The 20,138-nt window shown below is 43.2% G+C and overlaps 1 protein-coding gene across 1 annotated transcript in view; it reads left to right on the top strand.

The window, feature by feature from the left end:
• caly (calcyon neuron-specific vesicular protein) overlaps positions 1 to 14,269 on the top strand; it is a 39,563-nt gene extending 25,294 nt beyond the window's left edge. Inside the window, exons 4-6 of the mRNA XM_068020326.1 lie at positions 1,388 to 1,507; positions 1,667 to 1,780; positions 14,052 to 14,269. Coding sequence (XP_067876427.1) covers positions 1,388 to 1,507; positions 1,667 to 1,780; positions 14,052 to 14,255 — 438 coding nt within the window. The 3' untranslated portion in view covers positions 14,256 to 14,269. The remainder of the gene's footprint in view (positions 1 to 1,387; positions 1,508 to 1,666; positions 1,781 to 14,051) is intronic.
• The last annotated feature ends 5,869 nt before the right edge of the window (positions 14,270 to 20,138 follow it).

Here is a 20,138-nt window from a genome sequence, read left to right as displayed (position 1 = left end):
CAACACTTCCTCCCTCCTTATGCCGACTTGACCTAGAATAATCAAACATCTGTCCCTAACCTCAACATCCGTCATGTCCCTCTCCTCGGTGAATACCGATGCAAAGTACTCGTTTAGAATCTCACCCATTTTCTCTGACTCCACGCATAACTTTCCTCCTTTGTCCTTGAGTGGGCCAATCCTTTCTCTAGTTACCCTCTTGCTCCTTATATATGAATAAAAGGCTGGTGACATGACAGCTGGGGAATTTAAATTCAATTAACTAATTAAACCTAGGATTAAAAAGCCAGCATCAGTAATGGTGATCTTGAAACTACCAGATTATCATAAAACTGTCTGGTTTACTAATACCCCTTAGGGAAGGAAATTTGATATCCTTAGTTGGTCTGGCCTATATGTGACTCCAGACCCACAGCAATGTGGTTGACTCTTAACTGCCCTCTGAGATGGACTAGCAAGTCACTCAGTTGGGTTCAAGAAGGGGACTCGTCATCACCTTCTCAAGGGCAATTAAGGATAAGCAATAAATTTTGGCAATGCCCACATCCCATTACTGAATATAAAATAAAAAAGCTGAGGGGGTGGCCTAATAGAGATCTTTAACATTATGAAAGATTTTGATAGAGTAGACACAGAGAATGTTTCCACTTGTGGGGAGTATAAGATAGCCAGCAAGAAATTAGATAGGGTATTCAGAAGAAACCTCTTTACCCAGAGAATGGTGAGAAGGTGTAGTTGAAGTGAACAGTATAGATGCCTTTAAGGGGTAGCTAGATAAGCATATGAAGGAGAAGGGAATAGAGGGTTATGCTGAAGGGGTTAGTTGAGGAAGAACGGGAGGAAGCTTGAGCGGAGACTAAAGCTGGCATGGACTGGTTGAGCCGATTGGCCTGTCCCTGTGCTATATATCCTGTGTATCAAACAAGGGACTGATGCATCGATCAACATGGCCAGCACTTTCCCATTGAATAGCTTGACATGTGTGTCCAATGTTACTGCCCTCCTGTCCTCTCCTCCGCTAAATGCTGAAATATCTAGCAAGTCAAATTAACAGATGAACATGGCCTTCCAATAATGCTGGGACATGGCAGTGTTTGATTTTCTGTTGTATCACAGAATCATCGAGTAGTACAGCAAAAAAGAGGCCATTTGGCTCATCAATTCTGTGCCTACTCTTTTTGAAGAACAATCTGGTTAGTTGGAATAGCTGGAACAGAGGGAACGTTATTTAATAGGGACAGGAAGACCTGGTGGAAAATACTGAGGGGGAGGGAGAAAATCAAAATATAACTTTGGTGAAGTACTTATTTCACTTTGTTATATGACCGGCAAAATCTTTTAACACTGTCCAGAGCGGAACTCTCAACCTTCACTCAACTCCCCACAGGTCGTGGTGAAGACCAGGACAGAATATCAGCTGCAGCAGAAGAAAAAGAAAAAGCTGCACATCCCTGGAATCAAGAAGCTCAACATTAACCTTTACGATGAAGTCTCAGAAAAAGTCAAGGTAACCCAGTTAAATTGTCCAGCTCCTCGTAAGTAGAGCTTGCTCACACTTTCAATAATGTTCATTTCTCATTATCAAACATCTAAGTGGAATAACAGTCACTGCATATTGAATATATATTGCCAGTTCCTCACTCTCAATATGATTTGATTCTTGTAGCTGACTGGATTGATTCTCATTACAATGGCATTCCTTGCCTGCCTGTTAATGCTGGTCATGTACAAGGCATTCTGGTATGATCAGTTAAGCTGCCCAGAGGGTTTTGTATTTAAGGTAAGCTGACAGTCAATGTTCCTCTTATTATTTCCAGATTTTACACAGCAGATAATGGACAATGAAACGAAATATCATTTGGAAATGCTGCATGGGGAAGATGTACTGATTTGTTGGTGCAGTAAAGATCTTCAGATCCTTAGCTCTCTCAGTTCAAAATAACTAAGCCTCACAGGCAACCTTTTTAAAGGGCGATGTGATGGGCATCAATTGCCTGATGTAAAGTGAATTCTGTTAGTTGCCAGCTATGCAATTGGGGACATATTTACCCCTCATGAGAAGTGGGAGATGGCCTGTTCACTGTGGGTGGAGATAACTCACCTCCTGTTTATTATTGATCCAGAAAGCAACATTAACATATTACTTGGATAAAGAGAGCACAGGGAACCGAAAAGAAAAAGATCTCTTTGACCTGTACATGTTGAATAGTGTTCTACCAAACAGCACAACACGCTGTACAATATCACTGTTTATTGACGCACTTTAGAATACCATCAGTGTACTGTCACATGTTATGTGATGCCATAGTGTATCGATATTCTGAACAGCACACTGTACATTGTGTACTGACATACTGTACAATTCGTTAGTGTACGGTACCAGCCCACAGTGTATGGACACTCTACAATACTGCAGTGTATCTATACACTGCACAACACACTGTATGATACCATTGTGGCCTAAAACACCAACGCACTGTTCAAGACATTGTACAATGTACTGATGCACTCTACAAAACTACTGTACTGACATACAGCACGATAAAATGACACATTACGACACACTATCATGTTATTCAACACACTGTACAATGTATACAGTACAACACACTGTGCAAAGCCATAGTACACTGAAACACTGTATAACACATTGTGCCATTTACCGATAGCCTGAAAAACTCATTGTGCAACACTAGTGTACCAGCACAATGTACAATAGACGGCACAAGTGTCCTAACAGACTAGTTGACAATCCAATTCTTTCCAACTGTAAGTCTTTCAAAATATGTATGGTTTCCATTGTGATTAACTGAAACCAAATTTGGCTTTCATTTACACTGACTTTTATTAGTATTTATGATTTTCTTTATGAGTACATAGGGTAAATTGGATGCTTCAGGATTAACCTCTTCCCTTTGAATAACTACTCTTTCTTGTTTGTGGCCATCTCAGTTGCTATGGATTAAGACCGTCAACTCCTTTGTTATGTTAGTAATTGGGTGGATTGCAGATGATAACCTCAGTTTTCTCAAACCCTGCATTAAGCATTTTCACCCACTGAATGAGCTTATTACTCAACTCAACTCTCTCAGGTCCTGTGTGATAAGCTCAATGACCAGTTCATTTCTCTAGAAGTCAGTAACTCCTTCAGTGTCCGGCTGATGTTGTGATCATAAGGAGCACATCATGCGGGTCAATGCCCAGTGTTCTGGCTGCAGTCATGATGCCTTCATTCTGCAGCAGTTCACTTTGCCAGCTGCATTTGTGCAAACAGGGCAAACCCAAGGGTGGCTACTGGGTGGCAACGACTATCCACTGACAACATGACTTGATGACTCCGTTGTGCAACCCATGCACATGTATACTGCAGGCATACAATGAAAGCCTTGTCACCATACAAAATGTGACAGAGCAGACCTTTGGCATGCTGAAACAATGCTTCTGCTGTCTGACCTGCTCTGGAGAAGCCCTGCAGTACTCAAGAGAGCAGGTGTCAAGTTATGTCGTGGTTGGCTGCATCATGCACAACCTTGCCCTTGCCACCAGCTATACAGCCAGCAGCCAAGGAGCCGAGGAGCAAGAACATGAGGAGGAAGAGGAGGAGGAAGAGGAAGGGAGCAGGCAACCTAGACGGCCCCTTCCTCTCTGTGCTGTCCGTGAAGAACTCAACCACGTGTGATACCAGTAACCGCAGCCTCAATTCCCTATTCACCACCAGTTCCAGCCCTTCCCTTCCCTTTTACACTGAGCATCACAGTAGCCACTTGGCCAAAATGCAAAGATAAAACCAACCACAAAATAACCGTTCCAAAACAATTTACAAATGAAATCATGCCATATTGTATACAAAAGTCAACTAATCACCCTTGTCCATTCCCTTATTGCCTGCCTTCCATGTGCCTTTGCCTGTCCTTGTGCCCTGACACAGTGCTATCCCAGAGGTGACAGCATGGCTGCTGGAAGGTTGCTGACTTTCAGTGAAGGAGACTGCATATGGCCTTGGAGGATGCCCTTGAGCAGCTCCAGGCCTAGAAGACCTGGCTGTGGACTGCACCATCCCAGCTGACAGGAACAGCAAGGCCATTGGTCGAGTGGGGGTGTTAGGAGTATGAATGCTGTCTTCCTGAGAGGGGACAACAGGTTCGTGTTCCAAGGAGTCACTACCGCTCCCCCTGGTTGGCACGTCAGCAATCCATTGGGGGACATATTGTTGGACTGCTGTGATACCCTGCAAGTGCCTTTTCACACTGTAGTCCTGAGCCACGACAGCAGTAAGTTGACCTTGCATAACAGCAGTCTGAGCTTCCACTGCAGCACCCAGACATCGGACGGCTTCTGCTTGTGCTGTAAATTTAGCTACAGCATTAGTCATTAGAAGCTGATTCATGGGTTGGGTTCACAAGTGTGCAAATGGAGTTGGCCACCACTTCCAAGATGGAAAGGATGGGCTCCAAGTTCCACCCAAATTCCTGGGCCAAGTTGGTGCTGGACTCTTCCATGCTTATTGATATTGAATGTAGGTTTTCTGGCTTTCTAATGCATCAAATATTTTGGTTTGCGTACCCATCAAAATGCTCATCTGATTCCTCTGCAGCAAATCCTGAGTGTGACTTCGCCTTCTGGCAAGGTGGCAACTGTATTATCCTTGCCCCTGCCCTCATGGCAGTCCACTTGTGCCACTGTCACACCACATGCAGTTCTGTCTCTCTGCTATCCACTACATTACGCACAGTGTCAGTATCTGAGCTGGTGGCTGCGAGTGTGAGATCAAGTGATGGTGTGCCTTCATCCTCACTGTCTTGTTATTGCTCCACCGCCTGGCCGGGCTGCACATCTTGGGTATCTGAAAGGAGAAAAGCACAGGGGTAAGGTTGTGGTGCAGGGAGGCAGGGCAAAGTAAGAGGTGCATGCTTTCACCATCTGCAGCTTGTCAATCAGAACAGAGTGTGGGTTGAGGGGAGGTTGGATGTGAGAAGGAGAATTAGTTATGAGGATTCCGGCGTCTTTGATGGTTTCAGTCCCAGGGCTGGCCACCGCCTTAACAATGGCCGTTCCAATAATGGGCAGCACCTCTCCTCCTAGGGGGTTAGGATGTGCAGGCAGGCCTATCCCCTTCTGGTTTGCTCCTGCTACCCCCAGTTGTGCACCAATGTGTCCTGCAAGAGAGAGGCAAGTGTATCATTGAAAGTTGTGCAATCTGTTCAGCTGATGTGGTTGTCATGGTTAAATAGCTGGCAGTGTACACAAGCTGTGAGGTATTAGGGTTGCTAAGTGTGTCTGGGTGTGGTGTAGCATATGAATATTAGGTATGAGTCCTGATTGTTAGAGATTGTTGGTAGGTCAGTGACAGAATGTGGTGAACTGAGCAGTGTCTGAATCTAATGGCACAGTTAGTAGGATATGGCATTTGAAGATGCATTCACTGAACCTGGCCACTCGTGTGAGGTCATTGAACTTCTTGCAACACTACATCCAGGTCCTTGGGATGTGACTCCTGGCAATGACCTCCACGGCTCTCTGCTCCCTCTGCCTTCCGAGTGCATGTTTGGAGGGTCTCCTGGCTCCCTGTGGATACAGAACATCGCCCCTCTATTCCACCTCCTCCACCACGGCCTCCAGTGAATGTCAGAAAGCCTTGGTGCCTGCTCTCTCTCATGTTGTAGCATTCTTCAATAATTTCCAGGTCAGATTCTCTTCCTGCATGACCACCAGCATCTTCTCCACAGCCGCAAGGAACCTCCCCTTTAAGAGGTGCAGACTAGCTTTAAGCAGCGCCAGCAACTCACGATATTGGCCCCTGCTGATACATCCAGCCAATCAACAGTATGGTTGGCACTGGCTGGATGCTGAAATCATTGAAGTGAGCAGGCAGCTCTGAGATAGCAAGCTGCCTTCATCGCAGTAATTGGGCGCAGGTTAATTGCGCATTGCGATTCCTGTGCCTGTTTTCAGGTGCTGTCAAATTTACCCCCCAGTAATTCTCAAGATATGAGCTGTCTCAGAATGAATCTACCAGTCCATCTGTGTTGTTCGATTCCTTGCGATGCAACTATATCTGACAGTGTCGATTTATTGTGCTCATTAGTTAAATTACACCAATTATTTTAAAAAGGCCGACAAAACTAATACCATTCATCATATTAATTGGTAAATTATGAGTATGCCTTTGCTGTACAAAGCTATAATGATGATTTATAATTGTAATGCTTGTTAAACCATAGCATTCAAACATCTTCTGTCAGAATGTGAGGCTCACATTGCTGATACTAATTATAGAAACACCTCCTTATCTAAAACCCCTTGGAATGACGACTGCTTCCCTAGAGTAATGGTTTCACTCTTCAGGTATACAGCTTTCTGCTGTGTCTTTTTACTGTTGCTGCTGGTATAATACAAATGGCATCTCACCAGGGATGAAAGTGAGGAGCAGAATTACACGGGCAGTTCACACCATGATGGAACTGAACAAGATAGAGCTACGCAACTATCAGGAAAGACCCAACAGGTTGGGTCTCTTTTCCTTGGAAAAGAGAAGACTGAGGGGTGACCTGATAGAGGTCTTTAATATTTTGAAGGGGTTCAATAGGTTAGACATACAGAAAATATTTCCACTTGTGGCAAAGTCCAGAACTAGGGGCCATAAAAATTAGATAGTTGCTAATAAATCTGATAAGAGCTTCAGGAGAAACCTCTTTACACAGAAAGTGGTGAGAATGTGGAACTCATTATCAAATGGAATGGTTGAGCTGAATAGCATAGATGCATTTAAGGGGAACTATATAAGCACATGAGAAAGAAAGGAATAAGAGGATATGTTGATAAGGCAAAATGACGTAGAGTGGTAAGAGGCTCATATGGAGCATAAACACTGGCATGGACTAGGGGCTGAATGGCCTGTTTCTGTGCTGTAAATTCAATGTAATTCTAAACAACTCATGCTGTAACTCATGGAATTCTTACTTGCTTCTGACTGATCAGTTTCTACTAATTGAGAAGAGCTGATGGGTTAGTCAGCAAAAATTGTAAAGGGAGCCTGGGGCACCAACAATACTATTTTATAAAGAAAAATCCTTTAAAAAAGTACTGTCTGATTGCCTGTCCAACATCAAACCCTGGATGCAGCTGCACAACGGGAAGGCTAAAACCATTGTTTTTGGTTGGTGTCACAATCTTTGCTCTCTTGCCTCGAACATCATTTTCTTTTCCTGGCCGCTTGCTCTGGCTGAACCAGACTGCGCATGACCCAGGCACTCTGTTCGACCCTGAGTTGAGCTTCAAACCCCAAAGTTCCTTTCCATTACCAATAATGCTTAAGAACGGACAAATTCGGGGAGCAATTTCCTGTGCCCCAAGGGCACCACATCGCCCCCTACGGACCCCCCGCTCCCAAGATTTACCTTCAAGGCTACTACCAGCGAGGCAAGTAGCCTGAACTTTATTCCTTCAAATGGGTAAGTGGCCTATGGAGCCATGACAGGTGTGGGCAGCTTGCCCAGATCTTGGGCCAGCCTCGGGTCTCCTGTTTGGATTGTCCATTACCAGCTCAGCGCCAAAAACAGCCTCCCCCTCTAGTATCATATCCCCTGCTAAAATGGGTATAGCAGGGTAGTGGATATGTTACTGAACTGGTCATCAGAGGTCCGGACTACTCCAGAATATGAAAGTTCGTATCCCAACATGGCAGCTTGAGAATTCAGGGTAAAAATCTGGAAATATAAAGCTGATCCAAGTAACAGTGATTATGAAAACCATATTTGTTGTCATCAAATACCCAATTTGTTCACTAATGATCTTTAGGAAGGGTGACAGCATTGGTGGGTGTGTGAGGGTGAGGTGGGGCATCTGGATATTAGCTTCTCTCCTTCTGTCCACCTCCGCCACTACAGCCTCCAGCACTGCTTTGTAACCGGTGCCTTGTAAATGGAGACATTGATGGCAATGCATACACCACAGCCAAATTGGCAGAGAAGGTACAAGCCAATAACTGTTGCCCTGATTAAAACATAGATTGTTCATGTCCTTGAAGTTACTTCTCATTATTATTGTCACTTTAAGCTGGTTATCTCTTGCATAAAGGTTAAATTGAGACTAGATACTGTGAATAAGAGATGCAACAAACAGCAACTAAAACTGATCTCCAAAACTACATTTTAAAAATTGGCTTTTAGAGCTTAATTTGCTGTGTATCTGCATGCAGCTGAATAATAAATCATCCCTGTCTTTCTGCTGTAGCTGCAACATGGCAGAGACAGGCTTTTACATCACGCTGGGTAAATTATGGTTATTTCATTGTGGTTGGCACATTTCTGCTGGGAATGGTAAGGATGCATTGTGCTGTTCAGTCAGAACATTGACAGGGCTAATATTGGAGCCAACAAAAAAAAAACTGTGTGTGTGTTTGTATGTGTGTGAGTGTGTATATGTATGTGTGTGTATATGTGTGTGTGTGTATATGTATGTGTGTGTGTGTGTATGTGTGTGTAGCATATCACTGGCTGCCAGGTGTAGAGAAATTATGGCACTAGTGATGTTGCTTTTCTGGTACTGATGCACGTATATGTGACAGAACTACAGGGTAAATATAGTGGTACATGTATATAAGGGAATCGAGGGATGTGGGGATAAGGTGGGAAGTGGAGTTGAGGTAGAAGATCAGCCATGATCTTATTGAATGGCGGAGCAGGCTCGAGGGGCCGAATGGCCTCCTCCTATTCCTGTTCCTCATGTTCTTACAGGGAGTCACAAGTGATGGAGACACAGTTGAGGGAACTGGACACAGAGATTAGCTCATCCAATTCATGGTGCTCCTGATTTTCCAGCAATGCAGTCCTTTTTCTTGTAAGTTTTAGGGTGGTTTTACAGCTTTTCAAAAACAAGGCAGCTGTGATAAACATTTATAAATCACTGGTTAGGCCACACCTAGAGTATTGTGTCCAATTCTGGGCACCACATTTTAGGCAGAATATCAAGAGCTTGGAGAGGGTGCAGAGGAGATGTATCGGAATGGGACAAGGGATGAGGGGCTGGGTAGCTCAGATGGCCAGTGTGTGGTTCAAAACAACATCAACAGGGCGGGTCCAATTTCCTGTCTGAGGAAGGCAATGGGAAACCACCTCATATACCCACTTCCCTAGTCATGTTCATCAGTCCTGTGTGGAGAGAAAGTGCAGAGGAGCTGCCCTTGGGCAGACCACTGACATGGCACAGCACAAGGGATGAGGGATTCAGTTATGTGGAGCAACTGGAGAAGCTGGGATTGTTCTCCTTCGAGCAGAAATAGTCAAGTGGCAATTTAACAGAGGTGTTAAAAATTATGAAGGGTTTTGATAGAGTAAGTAGGGAAAAACTGTTTCCACTGGCACTGGGGAGGCCATACATTTAAGATAATTGGGAAAAAAATCCAGAGGGAACATGAGGAGAATTTTTTTTACACAATGAATGTTATGATCTGGAATGCACTGTCTGAAAGGGTGGTGGGAGCAGAATCATTAATAACCTTCCAAAGGGAGTTGGAAATATACTTGAAGAGGAGACACTTGCAAGGCTATGGGGAAAGAACAGGTGGAGTGGGACTAATTGGATAGCACTTTCACTGACACAGTGGGCTGAATGACCTCTTTCTGTGCTGTATGATCTATGGTTTGACTCTGCAGCTGGTAGATGGTAGTTTGGATTTCTGCTCCTGCCTGTCTGGAACTGTGACAGTTCGGCTTCGGAGGGAGCCGGGTACATGACTGGGTAGAACATTGTTCGAACAGTTAGGAGCTTCAATGTTTAGGAGTATGGGGAGGGAGAATCCCTTCTTCTCTAAATATTTAAGTTAAGGTGCGATGAGATGGGTTCATGAAGTGTCCAGCATGTTGCATACCAGGTTTGTCGCTCCACTGAATTTGAATTCATTGATGTGTCAAATCAAAGCAGAGCGAGATCATCCATCCCAGAGAGTCTCACTCAGTTAGCTCCAAAATCAGGTCAGGCCTGGATTCCAAAATTAAGCTGCCAAAAATTAGCAATAGTGCAAAGCTGAAATCAGTTTGTACTGATGCTGACCTTGAAGGGCACATGTGCCCTAGATTTCAGTGTGCATTGCTTGTACAGCATGTCATTAAACTCATATGCACATTTTCCTAAAATCAATTTATGATTTCATCATTTGCTTTCTTTATGCCTGGGGTCTGAGAACAGAGACACATCATTTTCATAGCATCATGCAGAAGTAATGCAATGATCGTTCATAATACAGTGACATATCGTGATCCAACTATTCATCGACGTCTGGGCTCGATCTAATATTTTAGTTTCATTTAATAATTTATTATGGCCTTGAATTTCCTCAATATCCATTGCACTGTAATTGTGCTGGCAGACAGTGAGGATGATACTGATCGACTTCAACAGGACATAGATTGGCTAGCAGAATGGGCAGACAAGTGGCAGATGGAATTTAATACAGAAAAGTGTGAGGTAATGCATTTTGGCAGAACGGATAGGAAGAAACAATATAGACATAATGGCACAGTTTTAAAGAGTGTGCAAGGACAGAGAGACCTGGGGTTCATGTGCATAGATCTTTGAAGGTGCCAGGGCATATTGAGAGAATAGTTAGCAAAGTATATGGAATCTTGGGGCTTCATAGATAGAGATATTGAGTACAAAAGCAGGGAAGCTATGCTAAGCCTTTATAAAGCTCTGGTTCGACCACAACTAGAGTATTGTGTCCAGTTCTGGTCACCACACTTTAGGAAGGACGTGAGGGTCCTTGAGAGGGTGCAGTGGAGATTTACCAGAATAGTTCCAGGGATTTTAGCTACAAGGTTAGGTTGGAGAAGCTTGGGTTGTTTTCCTTGGAGCAAAGGAGATTGAGAGGAGAATTTATGGAGGTGTACAAGATTATGACAGGCTTAAATAAGGTAGACAAAGAAAAACTATTCCCATTAGTTGATGTACAAGGACTAGAGGACACATATTGAAGGTTTTGGGGAAGAGATGCAGGGGGGATATCAGGAAGAATTTTTTAATGCAGTGAATGATAATGAGCTGGAACTTGCTGCCTTCTAGGGTGGTGCAAGCCGAGACAGTCAACGACTTCAAAAGGAAATTGGATAGGAATTTGAGGGAAATAAACTTGCAGGACTATACGGAAAGATCGGGGGAATGGGAATGACTGGATTGCTCTACAGAGAGCCAACATGAGCTCAATGGGCTGAATGACCTCTTACTGTGCCGTAACTAACTCTATGACCGTATGGGCCGAATTTTACCAGCCCCTCGACGCCATGGGTTATGGCGTGGGGGTTGGTAAAATTCTACGGGGAGAGGCCCGCCTCGACCCCTGGCGTCGAGAAGGGCCCACTGCATATTACTGGTGGTGGGGGGGGACCTCGTTATGGCCCCCAGCAGGACCTTCATCTAAATATTTAAATTAACAAAATTTAGGTGCAAATGAATGTACCTGCTGGCAGCGCCGTCCCATGCTGATTTTACGGCTGCCAAACGCAACTCACGTGCCTTCGGAACGCCGCGAGAAACTGGTGGGGGGGGGGCGGGGGAGAGGAATAAAACTTTCAGGGCGGCAGGGTTGGGGGAGTGGAGAAAACACTTTTTATTGGCTTGAAACCCTTTAAAAATGGCGCTGGAACCTGGGCAGTGGCACCGGATGTCATTGCTGGGGTTATGGCGACCGCCCCTCTCCGTCATCAGGGGCAGCCGCTCCGCCCCCTCTATTTAAATGAGCCCCTGTGCGGGGGTTCGGCGGTGGCACTTCCCTGTCGGAAGGCCACAGCTTTCCCAGTGTGGTGCTGATAAAATTCAGCCCTTTTATTCGATGAACTCCAGTTACAATCCGTGCAATTTAGATACAGGCTTTCTTCTAAAGACAGATGCAGATTGCTTTGATTTAGCTATTCCTGATGTAGACCATTCCTATCATGAATGCAAATCAATTCATTAACAATTAAGACCTGTGTGGTTTGCTTTTTCGACCATTGGGTTCAGGCTTCAGGTTTACCTGCGTACACTTTGGCTGAAATTCATTTCACGAACTGAACAGGATTGAGCCAAAACTGAGCTTTTGTTCGCTTCAGGTTCCTGTCAAGCCCGATTTTCTTTTTTCCGATTGTGACATTTCAATACAATAGTTCAGATTTGCCCTGAGTTAAACTGGATTCTATTGAGAAATCACATATCGTTAAACACACTGTTACGACCAGGTGAGAAAGGTGTCTTCGGGGTCTTTTACTGCCTTCACCTGGTCTTATTGTAACAGGATTTGCTTTTAAACACACTGTGTTCTGAGCTCCCCCTTTGGTGAATCCTTATTCACCACTTTCCAATTATAAGGCAAAGAAATGAGTATAAACAGGCTTTCTTAGGTTTAAAGAAGAAAAGTGAAATTTTTAAAACTTAAACTCTAATGCGGTTAACGCCTATAGATACACGATACACCCCATGCTAGCATGCATACGCGATACACACATGCAAATAGGGACAGAAAAGAGCAGAAGAAAAATAAAATGGAGAGGTTTGAGGCAATATCAGAAGAGTTTCTTGTTTACTGTTCTTTGAGCTCACTGTAGTTCTTTTGTAAGTAGCCTTTCTTTTCGTTGGGGCCCAGTATTCTTCTTAAACCTTGTTTACTGTAGGAGACTTTTCTCTCTTGGGGTTCATGTGTCTTCAATGGCTTCCGAAGCTGGTGAGAGCAAGATGAGAGCAGACAGGAGAGAGGTCTTTTCTGTCCAGGAGCTAACAGCCTTCTGAGTTTCAAACACTCTGTGCCAAGTTCAAAATTCAAACAACTCCAACAGTCAGACTAAACTGGTGTGACCACATCAGTTTGTGTATTCGGCCATCTTAGTAGTTAACTTGGAATGCTTCATCGTCTGGTAATCAAAAGTCCATTGTGGATTAAATTGGAGCAGGGAATAGCCCCTTTGTCCTTTGAAATACTATCTGTTGATATGTTAATGTCTCTCTCCAGCCAAAGTCTCCAATTGTTTTTTAAAGCAAGTTCTTTCTTCACCAACAAACAGTTTAAAATCAATGTTCATGTGGCAAAATTAATTTTCCTCATTCTTGGCAGGTGTGTGGGGGGGGTGGGGGGGGGTTAGCTTGACAACATCATACATCAGACTGTATTTTAGAAGCATGTGCTAAGTTTAAATTATACGTAGTTAACTTCCCCAGCATCAACGATAACATGAATATAATTTTGTTTAAAAATTGGTGCACTTGGAGCCACAGTAAAATCTGTGGAAAACCAAAAGTTTTGATTGTCTCAAATGCATAATTTGATTGCACAAGCAGCTAAAGCTAGAAGAACAAATTATAAAGGAGTAAAAATAGTAATTGTATTGCTGTGTCTAGAAAAAGAGTCACACTTAAACCGTTATTATACAATGTGAGAGATCCTGACTGCAGTGATATCACCAGTGTGATATGTCATGGTGTGAGGCCATTTGAAAATTCATGATTCACCATAGCAACAACAGTGCAACAGGATGTATTGTTAGGCTTTGCAAGGCTCTCCACCACTCCTGTGCAATGTAGCTCTCTCCGGAATGTAAATTTAAAAATAAGTTACAGAGGGGAGAAAAAAGCTGTTGAAGTCAATGAAAGAACTGAGATTTCTCACACAGTTGCAGTGCAACATGTACAGCAATAGGTACCAGTTAGATGCAGTGAGATTTCTCAGATTGTCATTGTATAGAGAGCATTGCCCACAGGTACCAGAATCTGAAATATTTGTTATGTCGATATCATAGATAAAATGGCCCATTTTTTAGAGTTATGCCACCTAGGTCATACTAAGATTGGTTACGTACTTGTCAATGTATTAGTTAACACTTCGCCTGAAAGATATTGAAAAGTGGGGAACTCTTTCACGTCTTCAGTGAAATAACAGCCAGTTAAATGTTCTTGAAACCCCCTTTTGGTACGTGATATATAAACGTAATTCTCAAGGATTTCAATGCGGAATCTAAGAATGGTTAAGGGGTGAGGATCCCTCTGGCGAGTTGTACAATTGTCATGCTTTGTTTTGTTCTTTTCTGCAGCATAAGCACTGTACTCCTGCAGCTCTGGAGATGTATTACTCAGAGCAGGAAGCAGGTCCCCGTGGAAGCCTCTACACGGTTATTAGCCACTTAAGTCAGGCTAAGAGAACCATTCCCGATCTGTCATCGCCATGGCTACCGGTGCTTCCTGCCTTGAAAGGACCAGCAAAATCAAAAGAAGAACCTAACAGCTCCCATCAATAGAAGATTAAAGGAAGAAAATAAATTCATCTCTTATTGTTTATTGAAGTTCCGAAGTACTCAAGCATTACATAATTCTCTTCACAAGGAAAAAATCTTTCTCTTAGGGATGTGTGTGTGTGCGTGTGTGTGTGCGTGTGTGTGAGTGTCCATGTGTGTCTCCATGTAAACCACAATCAGTTCACTTAACATAGTGAAATTTGGTTGGTTTGGCTGAACCAGTGTTGGGGTGAAAATGGAGGCAAATTGAATCAGCCCTAAAGAAATCCAAATGGCTCCCAGTAGGGAAAATAGCAGAAGCAGGAATTTTACTGTAAAAACATTTTCATAGATATTAGGCTTCAAGTACCAGTTTTGAAACAAGTCTTTCAAGGAATGAATCATAGAATCATCTAGCACAAAGTGGGACCATCTGGCCCATTGTCCCTGTGCCGGCTTTTTGAAATGTGCACAAATATTTTCAGGCTGCGTTGTGATTATTTACAGTATTTTACCGAACCCAAATTCACAAATAGTATCTTTTCTTTCCCCACTTCCCCACCTCACCCCCAGCCTCAGTATTAAGCATCAAAACTCAACAGCAAAGGGTTAATTGCCTCATCAGACCCACAATGCTAAAGGATATGGTGGCATCTGAAATGAATGTCATTGGTGATGAGCTCAGGATGCATGACTGAGGAAGGATGAATAGGTGATTCCAAGTCTAAGCCTCAGATTTGTGGTTTTAATTGCACTTGGTTTAGTCAAATCCACGCACTCACCTCACATCTCTGCTCTATCAGCTAAAAATAATAACAACATCTAGGACCCCTTAACTTGTGGGTCACAGTCCGACTATGGGATGGCCAAAATAACTTGCATGGATAGTAAACGGATGGAACCTGCAGACTGCAGACATTTGGGGCACAAATATGAAGATACCAATCCTCTTCACCCCTCCTTTTATTGAAATGATTGTTATTTGCTTCTTTCCCATTGAATGGGCTAATGTATGCTTGGTAATCGTTATGTAGTTTTGTGACTATGCCACCACATCTTTTGAATATTATTATGGCCTTAAGGCAAAATCTCAGAGGGTTACCCACTGTGGTGTCACCATGTTAAACAGCCTAAGTACACATAAGCAACGATTTATTTTTAACGATTGTACAGCTTCCCAGTAATAATGAAATGCAACCTTGTTAATGTCTGTTAAGAATATATGCTACCTGCAAACAGTTTAGTTCTTGTATGAGCTTTATTAGCTTCGAATTCTGTTTCATTTGCCCGCAACTGAATACTGGCTTTGGCATCATTTCCGCAACATTGCCAGATGCACCTTTTTAGGTAATTTTTCTTTTCTAATTTTGTTGCCCTTTCAGTCACCTGTTGTTACATATGAAGATGGAAGGATAGAAGACGCTAGGGTGAAGCCACCTCTATGAACGTGGTCACTGCTGCTCCTTTATCATCGAGCCCATATTATGTGAGCAGAGGTTGGAGGGGTCTATCGGCATTTATTCCCACTCTAAGGTGAAACATTTTGTTCACTCCTCTTTTTTGAAAAAAACAAAGAAGCCACACGGTGCCACCTTCATTTCACAATCATGCATTCTTCTGCGAAAGTCCTCATACCTAAGGAGGTGTTATCACCACACTGGGCAGTGTCTAGACATATACGTCCCAGAAACGGCCTATCTGAAGCCGCAGCTCAAAGGTTGTGGCAGTGCCTGTTGTAATGCTTCAGTGGATGTTAGATGTGTAGTAGTGCAAGCTTTTGCTTTCAGAGCAAGTTAGAATATTTATAATGGCAGACAGTGATGACAAAAGGTGCAACATTACATACGGCCCTGTTTACAGAGCTGGTGAAGTGACTCACAATATATTTTTCCAGGCGACACTTCCCTTTAAAGATGAGTCGCTGAAAGTTGAGTCAGAGACATTGAAAAAGGTAGACCGTGATTCATATTAATGTGCACAGTCCAGTAGATAATAGAATGAATAATTGCAATCACATTAGATTCATAAAGGCTAAATATAAGAGAGTCATTTAAGTGTAACTAAATTTGTACAAGTTATGTAGGAAATCTCTGGGGATTTCTGGCAGTCGTTTCAGCCCTGCCACTGTTTACAGCTTTCAGATTCCCCAATAATTAGGTTCTTATAAAGTTTGGGTGAAAGTCACCGTGTCATTTGGAGCAGCTCCAAGTATTGATACTTTAAATTCAACTCAAGATCTCACTAGAGTGCACAGCATTGGGAATTCCTGGCACTCCAAGTCTGTCGGCAATTTATATGCCAGCTATCCATGGATGCTCTAAGATTAACAAGCAGACTTTCTGACCCAAGAAGAAATCTGAGAGGCAAAAGTAAAGTTGAGCTAGGGCCAAGGATCCACCATGTGTATTGGATCAACAAAAAGGGTCAGAGTATATTCAATAAAATCTGCTTCAATCTCTCCAACAGTTGCTTTGCTGCCAGGTTAAATGAGTAAATTTCACCTGGACAGTTCTGACACAAAGTGCTGTACAAACTTGCAAATGGGAACTTGCATCAGAAGTAACCGACATTGCTTCATCATGGTATAAATGTCAATTTGACCTGCTGTGGAACTAATCCATTCATTTATGTACGTGGCATTCAATTGCAAGTAGGAGTACTGGAGCTGACAGATTTTTAATTAAGTTTCTGCAGGTCGCCTTTGTTTGTCTAAAAATCTAATGAGACGCTGCTTCTAATAAGTATAATAAATGTTGTAATACTGTTGTGACACTTCTGTCAGCATTCGTCTTAGTACGGCTAATGTTCACTGTATGACATTCTGTTAATTTAGCAACACTTTGTATGTATTTATAGATCTTGTGACTTTCACATTGCTGCCAGCACTTTGAGGTGTTTTAAGTGCCAAAATGGAGATAGTGATTACTTGCTTTGAAACTGATAAAATAAATGGACAATTTTCTCTTCAGATAGGGGTCTCTCGGTTTCTTAATATGCATTAGTAGTTCATCCAGACACTTTATGTTCAGTACACAACTTTAAGCACCAACTAGAACCATTGGCCTAAACACTGGAGTGGAAGGACAGACAATGGCAGATTTCCATCTCTAACTCATAGATGCATTGAAGGGAAAGCTACACAAAAACATGAGGGAGAAAGGAATAGAAGGTTATGCTGCTAGGATTTGGTGAAGAGCAGTGGGAGGAGGCTCACGTGGAGCATAAACACTAGTAAAATCAGATTGGGCTGAATGGCCTGTTCCTGTCCTATTAATTCTGTGTAATGCATCAACCTTCATCAATAGATTTAATAGCTTCAACTGTAATGACACTAAGTCTAATTCTCTGTTCTTCATATATTTGCAAGATTTTTTAATCATTTACAGTGCAGTATGTTGAAAGCACTGCTCTGATTTCTTCAAAGTACTTTGGCGAGATTATATTGTGAATTCTTTTCTAGTTTGAGACTGCAGTATTACTTGTTCCTTTGGTTTGTGAACTATTGGAAGATTCACAGGACTCCAAGTAATAGCCAAAGAATGCTTGGGTTTCATTATCAAAGTGACTCCTGACAACGCAGAGCATGCTCAGAGTGGTTGCAGACGTCATCAGTGCGTGCGAACATTTGCCAGCTTGCCAGTATGACTGCGCGCATGCACGCATGATGTCACCACGCAATGATGTTCCCACCCTTCAATAGCCGCCTCCATTCCCCCAAACAGTACCCCACTCCCTCCCATCATTTGTGCTTCAATCGCCACTTCCCCCCCAGCTGCTGGCACCCCACCTTGTCGCTTCCCCCTTCAGACGCTCACTCCCGGCCTCGCCACTCCCCCTCCTACCCTTAGCTGATCATTCCCCGCCATGCTGCCCAAAGCAGCGGCAGGAAACGAACCGCCAAAACACAAGACGGAGAACGACGGGTGATGGGGCAACGCGGGAGCGACTGGCCAAGAGGAGGGAAGCAGCGCGCCTGGAGTGAGCGACCAAGGGGGTGGAAACAGCGAGGCCGGGAGCAAGTGGCTGAGGGAAGACAGTGGCGAGGTGGGGAGCGAGTGGCATAGAGAAATGTGATGGCAGGACGGAGCAGGATACTGTTGGGGGTGGGATCGTAACCATTGAGCGGATTTGGGTTTAATTTGTTTTTTGCAATAAATTGAGCAGCACCATCTTTACTACTGGCAGCTGTTTGAGATGTTGCAGACAGTGACGTTTCAGTGGATGAGGCTGCATTTGCACATGTGCTAGTACTGTGCCACCGCGCGGCTGCGTTGTCAGCAAATGCAGCCAGTGTAATATAGCACACCTTTACATTCACCTTAGAGAGCAGACAGGGTCTCTGTTTAATCATCTCATCCAAAAGACAGCAACTCTAATGGTGCAACACACCTTCAGTACTACACTGTAGTGTCAGCCTTGATTTTTTATGCTCAAATCCTGGAGCAGGACTTGAACCCAAGATCTTATAACTCAAAATCCAGAGTCCTACCAACTGAGCCATCATCCACCAGGTAAAAAGCATGAATAATTCGAGTGTATTACAGTAGTGGAGGTGTTTTCAAGTTCATGTATATGAGAACACACCCAAAGCCAAATTAATTAGTAATCCATTCTTTAGAACTTCAGATTAAAATAATATACACTGTCTTTAATTCGACCTGGAAATAAACTTCAAATTCAAGTTATAGTACCAACATCACAATCCTGCAATATAAAGAATTGTAATTGTACATTTACTGCTTACAATTTTCTGTCCATTGAAATCAATGGATGGAAAATCAAGGACAGTGTGCCTGCTATTATTCAATCTGTGCTGGCTACATGCTAGACCCCAAGCAATGGTACAGGGCCTCACAATATTAACCCAACAGAATACACTGTTAGCTGGTGTGTTAGCCAGTCCCAGCACGTGAAATGTCCTAAATAATCACAAATTTAAAACAGAGAATTATGATAAGTAACAGGTAGAAAGGCATTCTGGAGTCCAGGTGATGGTTACAATGGTTTATATATTTAATAAATTAGTAACAGACACAAAGGAGTGGTTCCTGGTCCCATCTGTAACATCACCCAACTCTGCTCCTGCCTCAGCTGAACTGTTGCTAAAACCCTCATCCACGCCTTTGTTACCTCTCGACTTGGCTATTCCAATGCATTCCTGGCTGGCCTCCCACATTCCACTCTCCATAAACTTGAGGTCATCTAAAGCTCTACTGCCTTGTCCTTACTCACACCAAGTCCCGTTCGCTCATCACCCCTGTGTTTGCTGACCTACATTGGCTCCCGATCAAGCAATGCTTCGATTGCAAAATTCTCATTCTTGTTTCCAAATCCCTCCATAGCCTGGCCCCTCCATGTCTCTGTTATCTCCTGCAGCTCCACAAGCCTCTGAGATATCTGCGCTCCTCCAATTCTGCCCTCTTGAGCATCCCCGATTTTAATCGCTCCACCATTGGCAGTCGTGCCTTCAGCTCCCAAGGCCCTAAAGCTCTGGAATTCCCTCCCTAAACCTCTCCGCCTCTATATCTCTCTTTTCTCCTTTAAGCTGCTCCTTTTGGCCCCCTCTTTGACAACCCTTTTCATCATTTGACCTAATATCTCCTTATGTGGCTCGGTGTTAAATTGTGCTTTATCATGCTCCTGTGAAGCACCTCAGGTTGTTTTATTATGTTAAAGCTGCTACATAAACACAAGTTGTTGTTGTTTCAAGGCTATAATCTAATCCCAATGCTCTATGTATTCTGTAGTGCCTATTCTTTAATTTTGAACTCTTTTGTTAATGGATCACCATCTTTGTTAAAAGTATACCACCAAATAACTTTTGTTTGCCAAACACTCATTGCAATGATGCAGTTCATATCAAAAGTCATGATTGTGTTATTTGCATCTGGTGGTTTAACAGTAAAA

The sequence above is a fragment of the Heterodontus francisci genome, chromosome 42 (genome assembly GCF_036365525.1).
Source record: "Heterodontus francisci isolate sHetFra1 chromosome 42, sHetFra1.hap1, whole genome shotgun sequence".
Lineage (NCBI taxonomy): Eukaryota > Metazoa > Chordata > Chondrichthyes > Heterodontiformes > Heterodontidae > Heterodontus > Heterodontus francisci.
The sequence above is the reverse complement of the archived record's forward strand: the minus strand, read 5'-3'. Positions and strand labels throughout refer to the sequence as shown.